This window comes from Salvia miltiorrhiza, chromosome 1, assembly GCF_028751815.1.
Source record: "Salvia miltiorrhiza cultivar Shanhuang (shh) chromosome 1, IMPLAD_Smil_shh, whole genome shotgun sequence".
Taxonomy (NCBI): domain Eukaryota; kingdom Viridiplantae; phylum Streptophyta; class Magnoliopsida; order Lamiales; family Lamiaceae; genus Salvia; species Salvia miltiorrhiza.
In genome coordinates this window covers 55,715,227-55,732,097 of record NC_080387.1, presented here as the reverse complement: position 1 = coordinate 55,732,097, position 16,871 = coordinate 55,715,227, and the positions used below count along the sequence as shown (strand labels likewise).

Below are 16,871 nucleotides of genomic sequence, written 5' to 3'. Positions count from 1 at the left end.
ATTTGAAATCATTTCAATCTATCGAAAATTTCATCATGTACCATATTAGTTATTGTGTCGTGACTCTCCTCACATACTAAAATTTTTAAACCTCTTTTTCAAGTGACTTTTGAGATTACTGCATACAATTGTCCATGATTAATATTAAACAGAGTTTTCGATAAGTATAATCCTACATTCGAAAAAGACTGTATCTAACTCTTAGAGCATCCGCAATGGGGTTCATTGATAGCCTACTTGATAGTGGTTGTGTTATTGAGTAGGTAGTGCTGCATTAGGGTTCCTTGATAGTCTACTTGATTTTTTTAGTTTTTAAAGAGGAGAGAGAAATTTTTAAAGAGGAGAAGAGAATTAAAAAAAAAAAAAGAAATTACTCGTGCATACTCGATAACTCGAGTAGCACTCGAGTAACACTCACTTGCAACGCCTACTCGAGTGCAATACTCGAGTTCGAGTAAGGCATCGAGTAATGCGTTACTCATGCTCTTATTTATTGTCATAGCAAAACAAATTCTCACAGGGAATTGCCTTATCTCGAAACGATTAGGAAATTTAGTGAAATTTGAGGGACTCATATTCATTATAGCAATAGGAAACTTCTTGCTCGCTTTATTTTCTGAAATAAGTTTGCGTTTAACTACACATTCCCCAAGTTAAATTACTATCAGCCTAGTGCCATTATAAAGCTCATTATATGGATCAATATTTTTGAGAAACATGATTATGCATCCCTCTTTCAATTTAATTTCATGACTCCACAATCTTGGAAACTTGATTGTGTTGAGATATTCAATCGGGAGTACTTCTTCATCGATATCAACTTGTCCATCTTCTTTGCAAATATTGTTTGAACTTAGGTAAATCATTTATTCGATAGACATTAATTAGAGACATAAAGTAATCATTAATCGTATCAACCATCTCATTGGTGGGAGCCAAGACAACTTTGTCCTTAAAATTTTCTGGAAATCTGAGTTTGTTCGATTGATTTTAGAGAGTTGAATCGCTTCAATTTTGTCAAGACGCCATTTTTTATTATTATTAATGTTATATGATGTCAAGTATTTTTTTTTGTGTTGTCTTGTGTTATTAATACAATAATGTTATTATTTTAATAAGAAGCTGTAATAAAAGAAAATAGAGGATTATGTTTAGAATCACTCTAAAGAGTACTCTACTCCAATAACTAGGCCTTAAAACTCCTTTTGAAATCCATCAAAACCCACTATTGATTTGTTAGCCTTTTGCAGCCCAATTCGAACCCACTCTCTAAAGTAATACAACTTCTTTCTGACATTTTGAAATCCACAACTAGGCCTTATAACAATTTGCCCAAACCCATATTGATTTGTTAGCCTTTTGCAGCCCAATTCTAAGGGTAAATATAATCATGTATGCCATAATACCAATTACTTTTAGGGTGCATTGTATTTGATGGATAAATTTCTTATGAAAAAAATAAGGAATGATAAAAATTTATATCTTTAAATATCTTTTTCTTTCTACTCATTTTTTATAAAAGAGAAATTTACTATTTTTTATTTATTCTTTTCACTTCAAATAAAATAATATTATTACATCAAAAGCATAAATTTTTGTTATCTCTCATTTTCTCATGATAAATTTATCCATCAAACACAACACTCTTAGCCTTTAGTTTAGGTCAATTTACAAATAAGTGAAAAGAACAGATGCAAATAGTTCTCCAAAAATAAAAATTTTAAAATAAAAATAATGTGCCCATGTGATATGTGACTACCTATGTTGCATAGGTACGGAGGTGCGGATGCGGGGGCGATACGATACGAGTACGGGGATACGGGTTTTTAAAAATTACAGCGTGCGATTCAGCAAGGATACATCTAATTATTAAAATTTTATGATACATAATGTTTATAAAATATATACAAATTAAATTTTCTTAAATTAATTATATGTAATTTACATTTTATTTTACCCAAAAGTTAAGCATTTTCAATTATATAAGTTAATTGAGCAACAATATAACGATTCAAATATTATTAGTCCAATATATAAGTCATAACTGTAAATAAAATTATCAAAATAACCTTGTGTAGGCCTTTCGTGCACGAGATATGTGAATTTCGCCTATGGAATTTGCGAATCCGATTTATTTTTAAAATTGTTTTAAAAGATACGCCACGTGGCGAATCGGGTGCGAATCCGACGAGAATCCGAGAAAATCGCACCCTAAAATAATCCGATTCGCCGTACATGCTAATTTTTGAAGAATCCGTGCATCATAGGTGACTACGTGAGCAACACACATGATATTTTGTGTCAAATAAATGTTATCATAATTTTTTTCTGAGGTAAGCGTAATTTTATTCTATATACTCCCTCCGTCCACGAAATGAGTACCCATTTGTGGACGGCACGGGTTTTAAGAAATGTATGGAGTGTAGTGTGAATAGTTTAAGGGTCCCACTTTTTTAGTGTATTAATTAAAGAGATGTGTGTGGTACACTTGCCAAAAAGGGAAATGGGTACTCATTTCGTGGACGGACGGAAAAGAAAATATGGGTACTCATTTCGTGGACGGAGGGAGTAATATATATGGTAAATTCACGTTAGTGATCAGTGAAATTGTAAAAAAAATTATAAAGGTATTAGTGAAATTTGTAAACTCATATTCACCTCTAATATAAACGTTAGTGGATTCAAACTTAAAGTCAAAACCACACTTAATCATATAAAAACGCGAGACTTTTGATTTTAAAAATATTTATTTTATCATTAAATCGTCTCAAATGAACAAACCTTTTATCGACATGGTATAACTCTAATATGGGACAAATAAAAAGTGAATTGACCATAAACTTAGTTCTACTAGATAATAAACTTACATAGAATTCATCCCAAAAGTTAATTTACAGATAAAAGTACCTATTTATCACATATATAAGATATATATCATTTAAATACAAATTTGATAGTGGGATAATATTAATAGCGTGAATAGGTCGACCATTTAGATAACATTGACCTTGCGTCAATATCCTTCAATTTTAGTGATGTATAACTTTGAAATAAGATATTTAAATTCTATACACACATAGTGACATAGTGAAACAATTATATGTCTCTCAGATAAAACGTAACGTACCTCTCCACATATATAAGTATATATATTTGGCCTCCATTCCCAAAACCCGAAAACTTGTGTGATTTGTCTCTCTCCACTCCAGTCTACTCCTCTTCTCGCTCTTCCCTGTCGAAAGATTTTCACTTCTCTCTCTCTACAGAGTAAGAGAGAGAATATCCAATTCAATTTAGTTGATCTGCAGATCATCCGACCATTCCGAGGACTCGATACTCCTACTCCGCATTGATGGATCAGGAGCAGGCTTCTGAAGCCCTAAATTCACCATCCGCTGCCGTCGGCAAAAAGCTCAACGCCAAGGCTCCTGAATTCGTCCCCCGCGCCTCCGCCTCCTCCTCCGCCGCCGCCGCACCACCTCCGCCGTCGCCGCTGCTTCAACCTATGTACGCGAGGCCGCCGTCTTTTGTGCCGCCTCTGCCGCCGCCTTACTTTGGATACGAGGCCTATTACCAGCAAGATGCGGCGCCGTTCTATGCGTATAATGTGAATCCAGGTGGTCGGGGGGAGCATTCGGCTGATGGAAACATTGGTAGCTCTGCTGCTTCTTCTGCGAAGAATGGATTGTCCGATGCACACCAGAAAGTAGTCAACCAGGTTAGGTTTTATATGTGGTTATCGACTTGCGATGATTGTTTAGCTGGTGTGTTGTCTGACTTAGTTTTTCTTGTAGTTGCAATTTAAAGTTGATTATTCACTGGTTCGCGATTTAAGCTTCTCTCTAGTGTCTATATTAAAATGATCTGGCACGGATGCTATGTTTAGCATTCATTACACAGTAAAATGAAATGCCACGATACAGGAGATAGAAACTTGGTTGCATATCAATTTCATCAAATATAATTGCTCACAATCTTAGGCATGAATTGCTGGTTCTGTAGTGGTATTACTATTATCTTTTTCTGTTGGCTTGATGTCTCCCCCTTTCGGTTGAAATGATGGTGCTGTATAGTGCCAAGATCTGGGAACAGGAATGCTTCAAGTCCTGCATCATCTGAGGATGAGGCACCTCTAGTTTACTTATTTCTAAACTTTCCCCTTCATGTGTTTAGAAGGTGAGATTTTAGTGAACTGACTGTGTAGCAGTGCCTCAGAATGAGCCTTTGTATGAGCTTGCAGAGAAGGCTTTTGCAAGTGATATATATTTCCTGGACAATTAAGTCAGCTACATCTACTGCATCAGCTTCCCCTCACAAGTCTCTGGTGGCATTTAGTAATCGATATTGGTCATTGAGCCATTTGGGCGGGGGGGTCTTGCTTGAAATAAAATAAATAGGTGAATCGATTACGTTTCCTCATACTGGTTGGTCGTTAAAGGCAGGGGTGTACTGCATGGAGAGAAACTTCCTTTCACATATTGATGTCATTGTTTGGGCGCATAATACATTGGAACCAACATTGTGAGGGAAGAAGGATTTGTCAGTGATCATCATATAAAGGCATGTTATTGAGTAGCAAAGATCTCTGAAACGGAATCTTTGACTCCAAGTTATGGAAAGATAATGGCCTACCTAACCAGCTGATTTTGAATTTTCTTTGGTCAATGGACAGAGATTCGATTCCATTTTTTTTTTAAAAGCCATCAGGCATTAGTTTTTCTCCCTCCACTTTATTACTAGTTATATTTTGGATCAAAATCTTCTATGTTTTTGGAAAAAATTATTGGGTAATCGCCCAGGTCAAGAACATGCACTTCAGTTGTGCATGTGTGAAATAGAGAAAGACAGGAAATGTTGGGTGCCTGCTGTCTGGTGTTCCTGCCTAGTTAAGGCCCCTGCAGTGCAGTGCTGGAAAGTTTTGACAAAACATGGCTTAATGTGTATATAGTGTACTTCTATTTTTTATCTACTTAGTTTCTTTTGCACCACAACACCAATAGCCTTTTTGTATTGTGTAATAGAATACATTAGTATAGATCCTTGTATAACAGTCCCTTAGTATTTACATAAAACAAATCATCAGTTGTCAAATGTTTGTATTTTGTAGATAAATTTTAACATCTCCAATTATTTGTGTGCTGCAGGTCGAGTTCTATTTCAGTGATATCAATTTAGCAACAACTGATCAGTTATTTAGATTTATGAGCAAAGATCCTGAAGGATATGGTGAGGTCTTCTTACTATTGTTTATTCTGTTGGATATGTTAAGTTTTTATCTTAAATGCGGTGTCTTGCAATAGCAAGATATTCTGCTTCCTTAATTGAAATCTGAAACTATTTGTGTTTTGGAAATATGACGTCTCATGGTGATTCATTAATTTCGCTTTTGGTTTGGAATTCCTGTAAAGCCTATATAATGGAAGGATAGAAGCAGGTAATGTAGGAGTAAAAACATTCTTATATCCATCTATTGAGATCTTGTACAGTTGTACTTAAACAGAGACACTGGTACAGCTAATCATTGCTACCCAATTAGTGCTCCCTCTTTTTTGTTTCTAAACTAAAAAGAGAAGTAGAAGTTTTGGTGAGATTGTTCTTAAACTTACCCCCTAACCTATTTTATTAATTTATGGAGCATAACTGTGAGATGGAATTTTTGGATGGTGCTTGATTTGAAAGAAAAATCAGATGGTTGTAGGATTGTTCTTATTGTAGTAACTGCAGGTTCCAAAATTTTATTTCGTTATAGTGCTGAGATCCTGAGTCACTTGACCTTTTGAAAAAATTGTCGCCTTATTACTGGTTATGACTTATAAAGAGTCATGTAGGAGGTTTAGCAGAGCTGAATTAGCTTTCTATGTAATTAAACACTTAAGAATTAAAGAAATAAAAAAGTAGACACTGTTGTGACCTTTACTAATAAATTTATGCTATATCATTTCATTAGACTTTTAAACCACACCTTTACTCTCTCAGAAACTAAGGCGGAGTATAGTTATGTTATTACTACTACTACTACCATTTACTGACCGTTAACTGTTTGTCCAATATCCTGTCATCATGCAGTGCCACTTTCTGTTGTTGCATCATTCAAGAAGGTAAAAAGTGCCATTACCGACAATACACAGCTTGCTAGTATCCTGCGGAGCTCAAATAAACTGGTAATTTTGCAATCACCGAGTCCCCAACCCCCCACTATTCTGTAGTATTCACTATTTCTTGAAATTTTTTGACTACATTACTGAGTAATTTTTTTTTTGTGGTTACCTTTTTGGCCTCCAGTTAGTAAGTGAAGATGGCAACAATGTTAAACGCCAGCATCCATTAACTGAATCAGATATGGAAGAGCTGCAAGTAGGTGTTATAGTTTTATTTTTGTCCTTTGTTTTACATTGGCAGTATTACCCTAGTTTAGAAACTGCATCACTCTGACGTCTTTTGGTTTTTAAATTTTTTCCCTTAATGAGTTATATATATTTTCCTTGTTCTGGTCTCATCCTCAATCATATTGCTTTTTGTGTATAGTCTCGTATAGTCATTGCTGAAAACTTACCTGAGGATCATTCCCACCAGAAGCTCATGAAAATTTTCTCATCTGTAGGAAGGTACATGGTTCCCTTTTTTTCCACAACTTACAAAAAAAGATACTGTATTTGATTATAATGAGTTGTACTCCTGTATCTTATATACACTTTTTGATGATATTACCAGCGTTAAGTCCATTCGTACCTGTGCACCTCAGAATTTAAATGGCAAAACGGGAAAAGGTGACAGATCACACTTTGCCGGAAAGGTATTCATTTAGTAACAATTTTATTTCACGCCTCATGGGGCTACTTAGATCTTTGAAGATGCTTATCACCTAAAGCAAGTATTTTCTTGTTTCTTGGTTTTTCAAGCTAACATATTCAGTGGTTTTACTATATTCTCTAGGCAAGTTGAGATTGTCTTACTACCCTAATTAAGATGGATTTTGTCATGGGAATTTTAGTTTTATTTGTTCACTCTGTATGTAGCACGTCACTTACTAGGTAATCTACACCAGCTGCCCATTGTTTCAAAGAAAAGTCAACAAAATATCAGTTCGCACTTTGCAGTGATATAACTAAATGTTGAATGTCAGCACATAAATAGTATGTATGAAAACCCTTATTTGACGTATGATGTTCCGGAGGGAATTTCTGGCTTTTAATAGCTTACAGCATTTTGGTTCTTGAGATAATGTTCCGCTCACCAGAGCTAATGTCAAAGGACATTATTTAAGATATTCCTACTGAACATGTGAAGAATAGACACTTTTATAATAGTAATAGATAAATATAGTATATCATATATCATATTGTTGCCTTTAAATTAAATATATAATAGGGATGTAATAGGCAAACCAAATTTTGTAAAACAAGGCTCTTCTATTTTTTTTATTTTTTTTGGTGCCAAAACAAGGTTCTTCTAATAGGTGAGGATGAGGTAATGTCAAAGGACATTATTTAAGATATTCCTAATGAACATGTGAAGAATAGACACTTTTATAATAGTAATAGATAAATATAGTATATCATACTATATCACATTGTTGCCTTTAAATTAAATATATAGGCAAACCAAATTTTGTAAAACAAGGCTCTTCTATTTATTTTTTTGGTGCCAAAACAAGGCTCTTCTATAATAGGTGAGGATGAGGTAAAATTTTGGAACGAATTATTGTGAAACTCCTAAACAATCTGTTTATAAGAAGCAAAATTTTTGCCACGAGAACTGCTAGAGTGGGGAAACAATTAGAAGCCTCAAATTTTGCAAAGTGGGTTTTAGAGAAGTCATTTATTCTAAAAGTCCATTTGCATTTGTTGATTATCTTCAAATGGACTTCTATATTTGGAAGACCAACATAAATATATTGGAAATCCATTTGAAATGGGTTTCCAAACAAGCTCAGAATCTCAAATAAGCTACTACAATATCAAATTACGTGGCTTGTTATTGCTATAACTTTTTCCCTTACTTGAGCATCCAATTTTTCCTAACCTCTAGATTTGATACTGCAATGTAGTTTCACGCTTTTGTGGAGTATGAATCTGTTGAATTTGCTGAGAAAGCGGTATGACATTCCGAATCCCATAAAATATCTGAAATCATGTCTGGCTTGGGACCTTGGGTTCTTAACAACTGGAAATTTTGCTGTCTCTATGTGCAGGTTGCTGAACTGCAAGATGAGAGCAACTGGAGGAATGGCCTGAAAGTTCGTTTGCTGCTTAATAATCCTGTAGGTATCACAGTTTTGGTTATCTATACAAGCAATATTTTCCCGAAAAGTGAAAAGAACTAATCTCGTCAAATATAAATTCCGCTCAAATGTCATATATTTATTTCTAGTTTTTCAGGGATGCATTTGTAAGTATATGTATCGACGACAGAGTCTACATTTGTTGTAGAATTTGGTTATGGTAGATTCCGACCCCGTGTTTGTTCTGTCTTCTTTCTGTGATATGATTTGATATTCCTGGTTTTCTTTTCAAAGCAATAGCTAAGCCGACCAACAATGTATCAAATTTTGGCTTGTAAAGTTGTTGGTTGTATAATGGCACAAGTTATAGTTTTGCAAACTTATTTTTAAGATTTGCAGGTAAAATCTACTCAAGCACGGACAAAGAAATCTGGTCAAGAGGGTCAGCCCTCTGGAAAGAAAGACGAGGCAACTGCGAGGGAGATGCAGGGTTTCAAGGAGAATCACTTGGAAGATTCATTGCGGAACTGTGATGCACAAAATCATGAGCTTCAGGTAAGGCACCTGATATAAACGAACACCAAAATTTCATACTTGAAGCAAAATTAGGAATTGATTATTTCTAGAAATGTTGAATTTTCAATTCCAGTTGAGAAATTCGATACTTCTCAAATTCTATAAATTTACCCTCGCCTTAAGTGGCCAAATTGGTGATGATGTGCTTGTTACGCTTTAAAAGGCACACTCCCAAGGCATCCGGATGCACGGTGCATTTGCCCTAATTGGGAATTAATAAACTCTAATGAATATTGATGCATCCTAATTTGACTTAATTAGGATGGATGCACCGTACTTCGGGTTTTGCCTTACAAATAATAGTAATATCTTCTGTGTGTACAGTTGGAGGATTACACAAAAGGCAATGGGCAGAAGAAGGGTCGCAATTCTGGAAATGGTGGTGGAAACGGTGGTGGCAGGGGCAGAGGAAAAGGGAAGGGACAGGGACAGGGACAGGGACGTGGACGCCCTCAGCACGCAGCTAATGGAGGAGCCGCATCGTTAGATGTTCCAGCGTTGAACTCATCCAAGACGTCTCCTGTTCCTCGCATGCCAGATGGCACCAAGGGATTCTCTATGGGTCGAGGGAGGCCGTTAGCCATAAAAACTGTTTAATGGGAGCGAGAGCATGCAGGTATGGGAGTAACCATCCTCGGCTGTTAGGGTAGTCTGTTGATTTGGATCAGGCTATGCCTTGTAAGAGAGTAATATGATTGTTGAACTTGGGAGAGAGCTATATAGTAGCATTGGTGTTTCCCTAATCAGGTTTAGAGGCCCCCTCGCTGTAGATATTCAAACATTCCCGCTTCATCCAGATATTATTATATACGCATATCATATATAATATGAATGAGAGCAAGAAAGAAAAGCCAAGAATTACTTATTGCGTCTCTCTCTCACATGCACTCATGTTTCGAGCGAGTAAGAATCACTGTTGAATATGTTTTCTGTTTTGTTTTGGATCGTAATAGTTTGCGCTAGGGCATTATCCGGAGTCCTAGCGTTGTGATTATATATTTTGGGAGATGATTGAATGATTCATTTCAGAATAATGAGTAAAATTTATAATATGGATATTGAATATATTTGGGACTAATAAATCAATATTTGTTTTAATTTTTAAAAAAAAGCTATACACGTTAAATTATTTGTGGAATTTTTGTTTTGAGAGAATGATGCGTAATATTGTAAAACAAAACAAAAAACTAAAAATGGGTGAATAGAATTGCAATCGAGAGGATGACGAAGCACATGTGAGTTTTTTATTTAATCAGTAAGTTGAGGATTCGAGTCACCTAATATGCGTTAGTATATGGATTTGTAACTCTAAAACAATCACAATCGAGAGTAACATGCTAAATTATACTCCTCCGGATCTAATATTCATGGTTATTTTTTTTGAGCACATGTATTTAGAATAACAAAATTGTAGTGCAAAAATATGTAAAAATGTGTTAGCTTATTATTTATGTGTTAAAATGTGCGAGTCCAAGATACTTAAGACAGACAAAAAGAAAACGAAGGCCATGGGTGTAAATATAAGTCTAAAATGCTATTGTCTCAGTAGCGTTGTCCCTAGACAGTATGGCTTGAAAGTGAAACAAAGTAATGCATTTTCGAATAATAAATGAGGAGCCAATAGTCCACACTAATAAATTACCTAGAGAACTTTTTTGCCATTTTTTTTTGAGTGAGAGCCATTTAGTTATCACAAATACTCCTGTGCAAGTGCAATTAGTTTCCAGAATGACACTACTTCATTCGGGAAATAACACTTGAACATTTCTGAATGACACTACTTCAACATACTTCAAGTGTCATTTATATATTGAAGTAATGTCATTCAGAAACCAATTGCACGGTGCAACTGGTTGCACGGGAGAGTGCCTCGTTAGTTATTCGACCATGGCATTTCAAGTCTAACTAGTAGCATTTCACAAATGACATTCCATTAGCAATATATCTCAAGGCTGTAAGCACAGATTTCTAAATTCAGAAACGCTCAAATGTTTAGAAACACGATGAGATGAGAAGAAGATTTTCGAGTTTTATCCAAGTAAATCTATGAATTCATGAGCCTTTCCATCACCAATTTAACCACCGCAGGAGCATTGACAGTGACCGCAACTTTGACTGAGGGCTTATCGGACCATTCTGTAACTTCCTCAAACCTTGTTACCATGAAATGTTAAAATTCGCCATCAGAAAGGATATCACATAACATGCGATAAAAAAGATGCAAGGGAGATGTCTCAGATTCATTCATGCAACTTTTGTGAAATCTTCAAACAAATTATCAAGAAGAGTCAACTTTTGAAGGAAGAGGTTCTACCTTTTCTGCTTGTTATAGAATAATGTTAGACCCCTTGTGATGCCCACTGTTTGGACACGGACAGCGCCTTCCACATAAGTTATCAGTGAAGGATCAACAGCAGCAAGAACAGTTGTTGGGTCGTGAAGATAGACACCTGCATTTTGTGAAGTTGATGTCAATGAACACTAATAATCTTGCCATCCATCTAAACAGTTCATCGAGAAAACCTTTTGTGCTGTACGCATCGTGATGATATCCAAAGTACACATCCAAAATCTTGCACATGTACTGGGCAAACTTTCCACTTGATTCTGCTAGCTTATCTCGATCAGCATCTGGAAAAGGAAAGTGAAGACAAAAGTTTCCTGATCAGAAGATCCACAGTAAACAGTAGATGTTCTAATGCCTACGAATCTGTGAGACAAATTTGCTCTTGAAAAGGTACTTTTATCTAACAACTTAATACATAAGAGCATATTTATAACCAAATTAAGCTCCAGCTCATAATTTAAAATTTGAACGAGCTTCAGGAGGATTTTGAATGTGCAACTCTTCAGTTATCATTTCAGAAAAGACCAAAGGTATTCATCAATTTAGGTGTCAGTAAACATATATAAATAATAGCCTGTCTACAGACATGGTTGGAAAAAAAAATGAAGTGCCGAACATATTGAAGTTTATTATCACAGCAGTCCACCAGAAAATAAAAGAACGATTATGAGCTTTGACATGGAGCAAGTACCCTTAATCTTTTTTCATTATTCAATAGTGACCATTACTCCTCGCCTCTGCTAGTTAGATAAGAAAACTTTTGATGATAACAGGGTTCAGATATTGACTTGATAATGAAAGGTTTACCAAGTAGGATTAGTTACCAGTTAAAACAACTTGATGAGTGACATTTATCCCTATAGCGAGAATATCAGCTCCACTGGTGAATACAATATCCGCAGCATCAGGATCTCCAAAAATCTTGTCAAGCATATAACAAAAGTGAATGTAAGAAAGTTGAGGAAGAAAAGAAGTCTTATGGACAAACACATTGAAATCATTCAGCCATTTACATTTGCCTCGGCTGCTGGATTCACATTTCCATTTACTGAAAATGCACCACCAAGAAGGATAATTTGCCCAACATTTTTAACAAATTCAGGATCTGATTCTATAGCCTGCATGAATCAATAGATCTCAGAGAAAAGAAAAGAATAAACGACCCAAGAAGCAACGCCAGATTCTAACCAGTGCAATATTTGTCAAAGGACCCAGTGCCACCACTGTGACCTTTCCTGGGTAAAGATTAACTTGCTGGGTGAGAAATTCTACAGCAGACTGCTCAATTTGTGCCCCTTCTGGTGGAGGAAAGTTTTGATTTCCCAATCCATCCGTACCATGGACAAAATCAGCAATTCGAAGTTTTGTACCTTTCTTTACATGACACAAATTTTACAAATCATACCAAAAATACAAACTCAATGCTTCACATTGCATTTCACTACAAAAGCATACCGAAATAAGGAAAGGAAGGTGACTTGTTAGGATTTGGCACAAACCAACGACAATGGTCAGATAAATGCACCGAGTTCATTACTTCCGAAGAAAAGGAGCAGAGGGATTAGATAAATAAAGCTTACATAGACTACTTCATTAACCATCATTGCCTGATCATTAACAGATTTGGTTCCTTTATTTATTTGTTCACTTGGAAAAGCAGAAACGGGGACAGCACATAGGTTCATGCATCAGAAAAATGTCATGTAACACTACAATCATGTGGCTATTAGTATTTTCTTCTCAATAACCTCTTATAGAAATCAAATTCATGAGATCAATTGTTTATAACATTGCCCTTATCTTGTACCTAAGAATCAATACTAAAAAGTACACCAGAAAATTGGTTGGAGGAGACCTTTTAACTCTATTGCCTTTCCTCCATTAAATCAGCAAATGAGTTCAATTTATTGAACATAAGACTTAGGGCGTTTACTTTGACTGATATGATAGATTGATAAAACATAGGATTGAGTATTTGAAGGATAAGATGATCAAACAAGTTCAAAATTAATCAATCCATCAAAGTAAATGGTAGATTAGCTTGGATTATTTTTATCAATCAATCCTATCACTTAAAGCAAATGCCGGCTAACAGTACCCGTCATAACTAAAGAATCAAGTAAGAATTTCTGCAAATAACAATCACATTCAGAAGCATACTTGTATATATTTAAGCAAAAACGACAGATATGGGATTGGTAGTCAGATGGTTATACAAGAGCACATGACCTCTGATTGATTAAAAACAGAATTAATTAGTGGCAAAGATATCATAATACATACAGTGATGGTCACATGAGATCCTTCAGCCACAGGAATATCGGTCCTCCCGGCAATCTCCAACTGTATTATAGAGACTAACTTAGAAAAGTAACTTACAATATTCATCAAAATACTCAATAATCTGCAAATCTTGGCTAATGAACAGCACTAAATATGATAAGATCTAGGCATTGCATTAGTCACTACCAAAAAGAATCAACAAACTTTTGCAGATTTAAAATTGCAACTTACTCAAAGAAAATATCCAGATTGTAAACTCTTAACTGACTCTCAAATTGAACAACTCATGCAATTAGGAATCGATCAGTTGCAGCAATTACGACAGATAACTGATGTATCACCGATTCCAACAGTGTCATCCAGCAACATATGAAGCATTTCCTATACTATTTCTCAAAAAGTTGAAACTAAAAAATTCATAGAGAGAGAAAGAGGAGGGGGGGCAACAAGTCACCAAGTGTAAAGCATTTCTGGTGGCGAGAGTGGTGTAGACATTGCCATAAATAGTAGTGAGTCCAATGACTTCAACTTCCGGTGATTGCAGCGCCACAAATATTGCCATCGCATCATCTGCAATTCAAACCCCAAAATCACGGCAACTTTTCACAATTCAATACAAACAAAGACAACATTCGATCAAATTAATGCATACCAATGCCCGGGTCTGTGTCGATTATGATCTTCTTCCGCTCCTCCATTGACTGAATCTGATAATTTCACAGCTGGGATCCAATCAAATATAATTATGTTTGAATATTGTATTAAGATTTTGCTTGGGTTTGGAAATTGAATTTCGCTTGTCCCATTTTACAACCCACTTACTCTTATCTTTATTTCCTTTTAGTTCTGTCTCAACTTTTTTTTATTTTTTTGTCACAGACTCACAATTAGACGATTGTTATTTTTGGTGTTTCTTTTCGTCTCTTTTTATATCAAAGGAACCAATTAATTAGAAGTAGAATTGCATGGACCCACTAAGCTATGAATACAATATGATTGTACTTTTACATGCCAATCAAGCTCCAATGATTTGTCATTTTGCATGAATTGCTTATTGAAATGAAGCTCCACAACCCATCCATGGGAACTCAAACTTTGCGAGTAAAATCAAAATTTTCTAGCTTTAAGAATTTATTGGGTAAAAATTTGTGCACGTTGGAATCTAAAATGCATTCATTCTTATCTTAAAATTTTAATTAGAATGCCTCAAAATTTAATATGAGTCAGTGGAATAGAATAGCATGATAGAAGCTACTTGAAAAGTGAAAACGGATATGTATTTTTCTTGTTTACGAAAATCATAATGTGCAACTTTTAATAAATAATTAAAACATACGTTTAAAGAAAAGAAATAGATCTATTAAAATTGAATGGAGAAATAGATAGATCAAAATTGACCTGTTAAATGATTGAATATTTTATTTTTTAATTAAGACAAAAAAATAAGAAGTTGAAGTTGTATCGCCTCGAAAATTTGTAAAATTTTTGTTTTCCCATAAAAAGAAAAGAAATATAAAGAGGCCAAACGGCTCCCACTGTTCGAAAACCAGCGTTTCACTTCACTCCACGACCACATGTACAATTCATTTCAATTTGCAGCAGCAAGAAATCCCAACAATGGAGAGAGATTGCAAAAGGAAGAAGACGAAGAAGAAGAGAGAAAGTTTCGAGGAGAGAAGCCCACTGCAACATCTCAATGGGCTTCCAATTCACAGACGCAATACGAAAAGGAGCTCCCACATTTCTTCTTCTTCTTCTGCGCCTGCTGCTTCAAGATCATTACTCTCTGATAATAATACCTCTTCTTCGAGAACCCATATTCACAAAAATAGACCGAATCGTTTTCCAAAAATAGCAAAACACGAGTCCAATGTTCATACATCAAATGAGACACCAAGAAAACCCTTTCTTCAGACAAAACCCACTTGCAAGAATCGCCAAAGATCAAAACTTTCATTTGTTGAGGACAAATCCGAGAAAGGGTCTGGAGAATTCCAGAAAAATATGAATAATTCAGATGGTAACCTTTCAGGTAAGTGCACATTTAATGGTAGTAGTTCAAATTGTGCTGAGATTTGTACTCCATATTCTATCAATTTCTGTGATCATGAATCTGCCATAGATGAATCAGTATGTGCTGCAAATGATGTGAAAACACCACCTGTTGAGGCATCATTATCTCCTGAAATTCAACCCCAATCCCAATCTAGAATGCTGGTTTTGGAGAGTGTAGGGACCCCTGTTTGCTACGGTGCTGGTCACCTCGTCTCGGGTGTCTCCGATAGGCGAAAATCGAAGCGTAGAGGCAGCCTTAAAGGAATCCCCTTTTCTGATGCAAAGAGAGATGATAATGATAATGTGAGCGTTGATTTGCAGGAATCTTGGATTCCTTTGCTTGCTGAGGCTTCTGTTAGGTGGCATTTATCTCCCTGTGATCTTGGGAATAGGTTGGACCAAGACAGAATGGTATTTGATGATGGTGATGATTCAGTCATGGTGGACTCTTTATCTTTACCTTCTATGTTGTGTGGAAATACATTGGATTTCTTGTGTGGTGAGAGTAGCTATAGTGGCAGTGGTAGAGTAGGGAATGTGGCTATTGATAGGAGAAACACCGATGCTATATTTTTGCCTAGCATTTTGGAACCTTTGAGGTATAACATGGATGAATATCTTGGTTCTTTGAGTAGTGGGAATATCATTCACACACCAGATTCAGATTCGTGTTTTCGAAGGTCTATTTGGCCTGGACTTGATTCAATAACCAAAGCGCTTGAGGGAGTGAAACTATCACCTACAAGTGAGGTTTCAATGTGGGATGCACCTGGTTTAGGCTCCCATTCTGTAGATATCGGTCCACCTCCCGTTTCTCTTGATCCAGAAAATGTATACAGTGTTTCTTCTTGGATGTCTGATGCTACTAATGATAATAATCTCACCCTCTCTCGGATGAGAATATCATGGTGTGAGGGGTTGGCTGGCGAAATTGTTGGAACCGATGAGTTTGATTGCTGCTGCTGCTTATCAGATGAAGAGATTGAATTTGGTGGTGAACAGCTGACCAAAGCTGCTGAGGAGATTGAATTTGGATGTCGTATGGTTGCTGCATCGGTTGAACATAAAGACGATGGAAACGAGCTTTCCCCGGTGATTCTTGACTATGAACCTTACCTTACTGCTGAAGGGAAGGGCAAGTCTTTCTTGCTTGGAACTGATGCATGTGCAGAGTCCATTTGCACTGATGGAGGTGGCTTGCTTGCTTCTGATGATTCAGATTCGAGTTTTATCCAAAAAAATCGTTTGTTTCATGTCACATAGAGCAGTTTATACTAAGTTTTTTTCATCTTGAAAACTGTTGCATACTGCTTTATCTTTAGCTTCACTTTCATCTTATAATATTGAAATAAAAGACAACTATGTCGAAACAGAGGATTTGATTCATTT

The 16,871-nt window shown here is 35.9% G+C and overlaps 3 protein-coding genes across 3 annotated transcripts; 2 read left to right on the top strand and 1 right to left on the bottom strand.

Moving 5' to 3' along the window:
- Positions 1-3,094: 3,094 nt before the first annotated feature.
- On the top strand, positions 3,095-9,664 carry LOC130996110 (la-related protein 6B). The gene is made up of 10 exons (XM_057921631.1): positions 3,095-3,718; positions 5,145-5,226; positions 6,067-6,161; positions 6,283-6,354; positions 6,526-6,605; positions 6,712-6,793; positions 8,048-8,095; positions 8,192-8,260; positions 8,621-8,776; positions 9,122-9,664. The coding sequence occupies exons 1-10, from the start codon at positions 3,353-3,355 to the stop codon at positions 9,392-9,394; spliced, it is 1,323 nt and encodes a 440-aa protein (XP_057777614.1). The 5' UTR covers positions 3,095-3,352; the 3' UTR covers positions 9,395-9,664.
- Positions 9,665-10,711: 1,047 nt separating this feature from the next.
- On the bottom strand, positions 10,712-14,358 carry LOC130996629 (probable uridine nucleosidase 2). The gene is made up of 9 exons (XM_057921927.1): positions 14,080-14,358; positions 13,882-13,997; positions 13,428-13,487; positions 12,333-12,518; positions 12,158-12,262; positions 11,969-12,065; positions 11,321-11,428; positions 11,112-11,247; positions 10,712-10,950 (listed from the first exon to the last, which is right to left on the bottom strand). The coding sequence occupies exons 1-9, from the start codon at positions 14,123-14,125 to the stop codon at positions 10,842-10,844; spliced, it is 963 nt and encodes a 320-aa protein (XP_057777910.1). The 5' UTR covers positions 14,126-14,358; the 3' UTR covers positions 10,712-10,841.
- A 686-nt stretch (positions 14,359-15,044) lies between these two features.
- Positions 15,045-16,745, top strand: LOC131010346 (uncharacterized). Its single transcript, XM_057937838.1, has one exon. It carries the CDS (start codon positions 15,045-15,047, stop codon positions 16,743-16,745), a length of 1,701 nt encoding a protein of 566 aa, XP_057793821.1.
- The last annotated feature ends 126 nt before the right edge of the window (positions 16,746-16,871 follow it).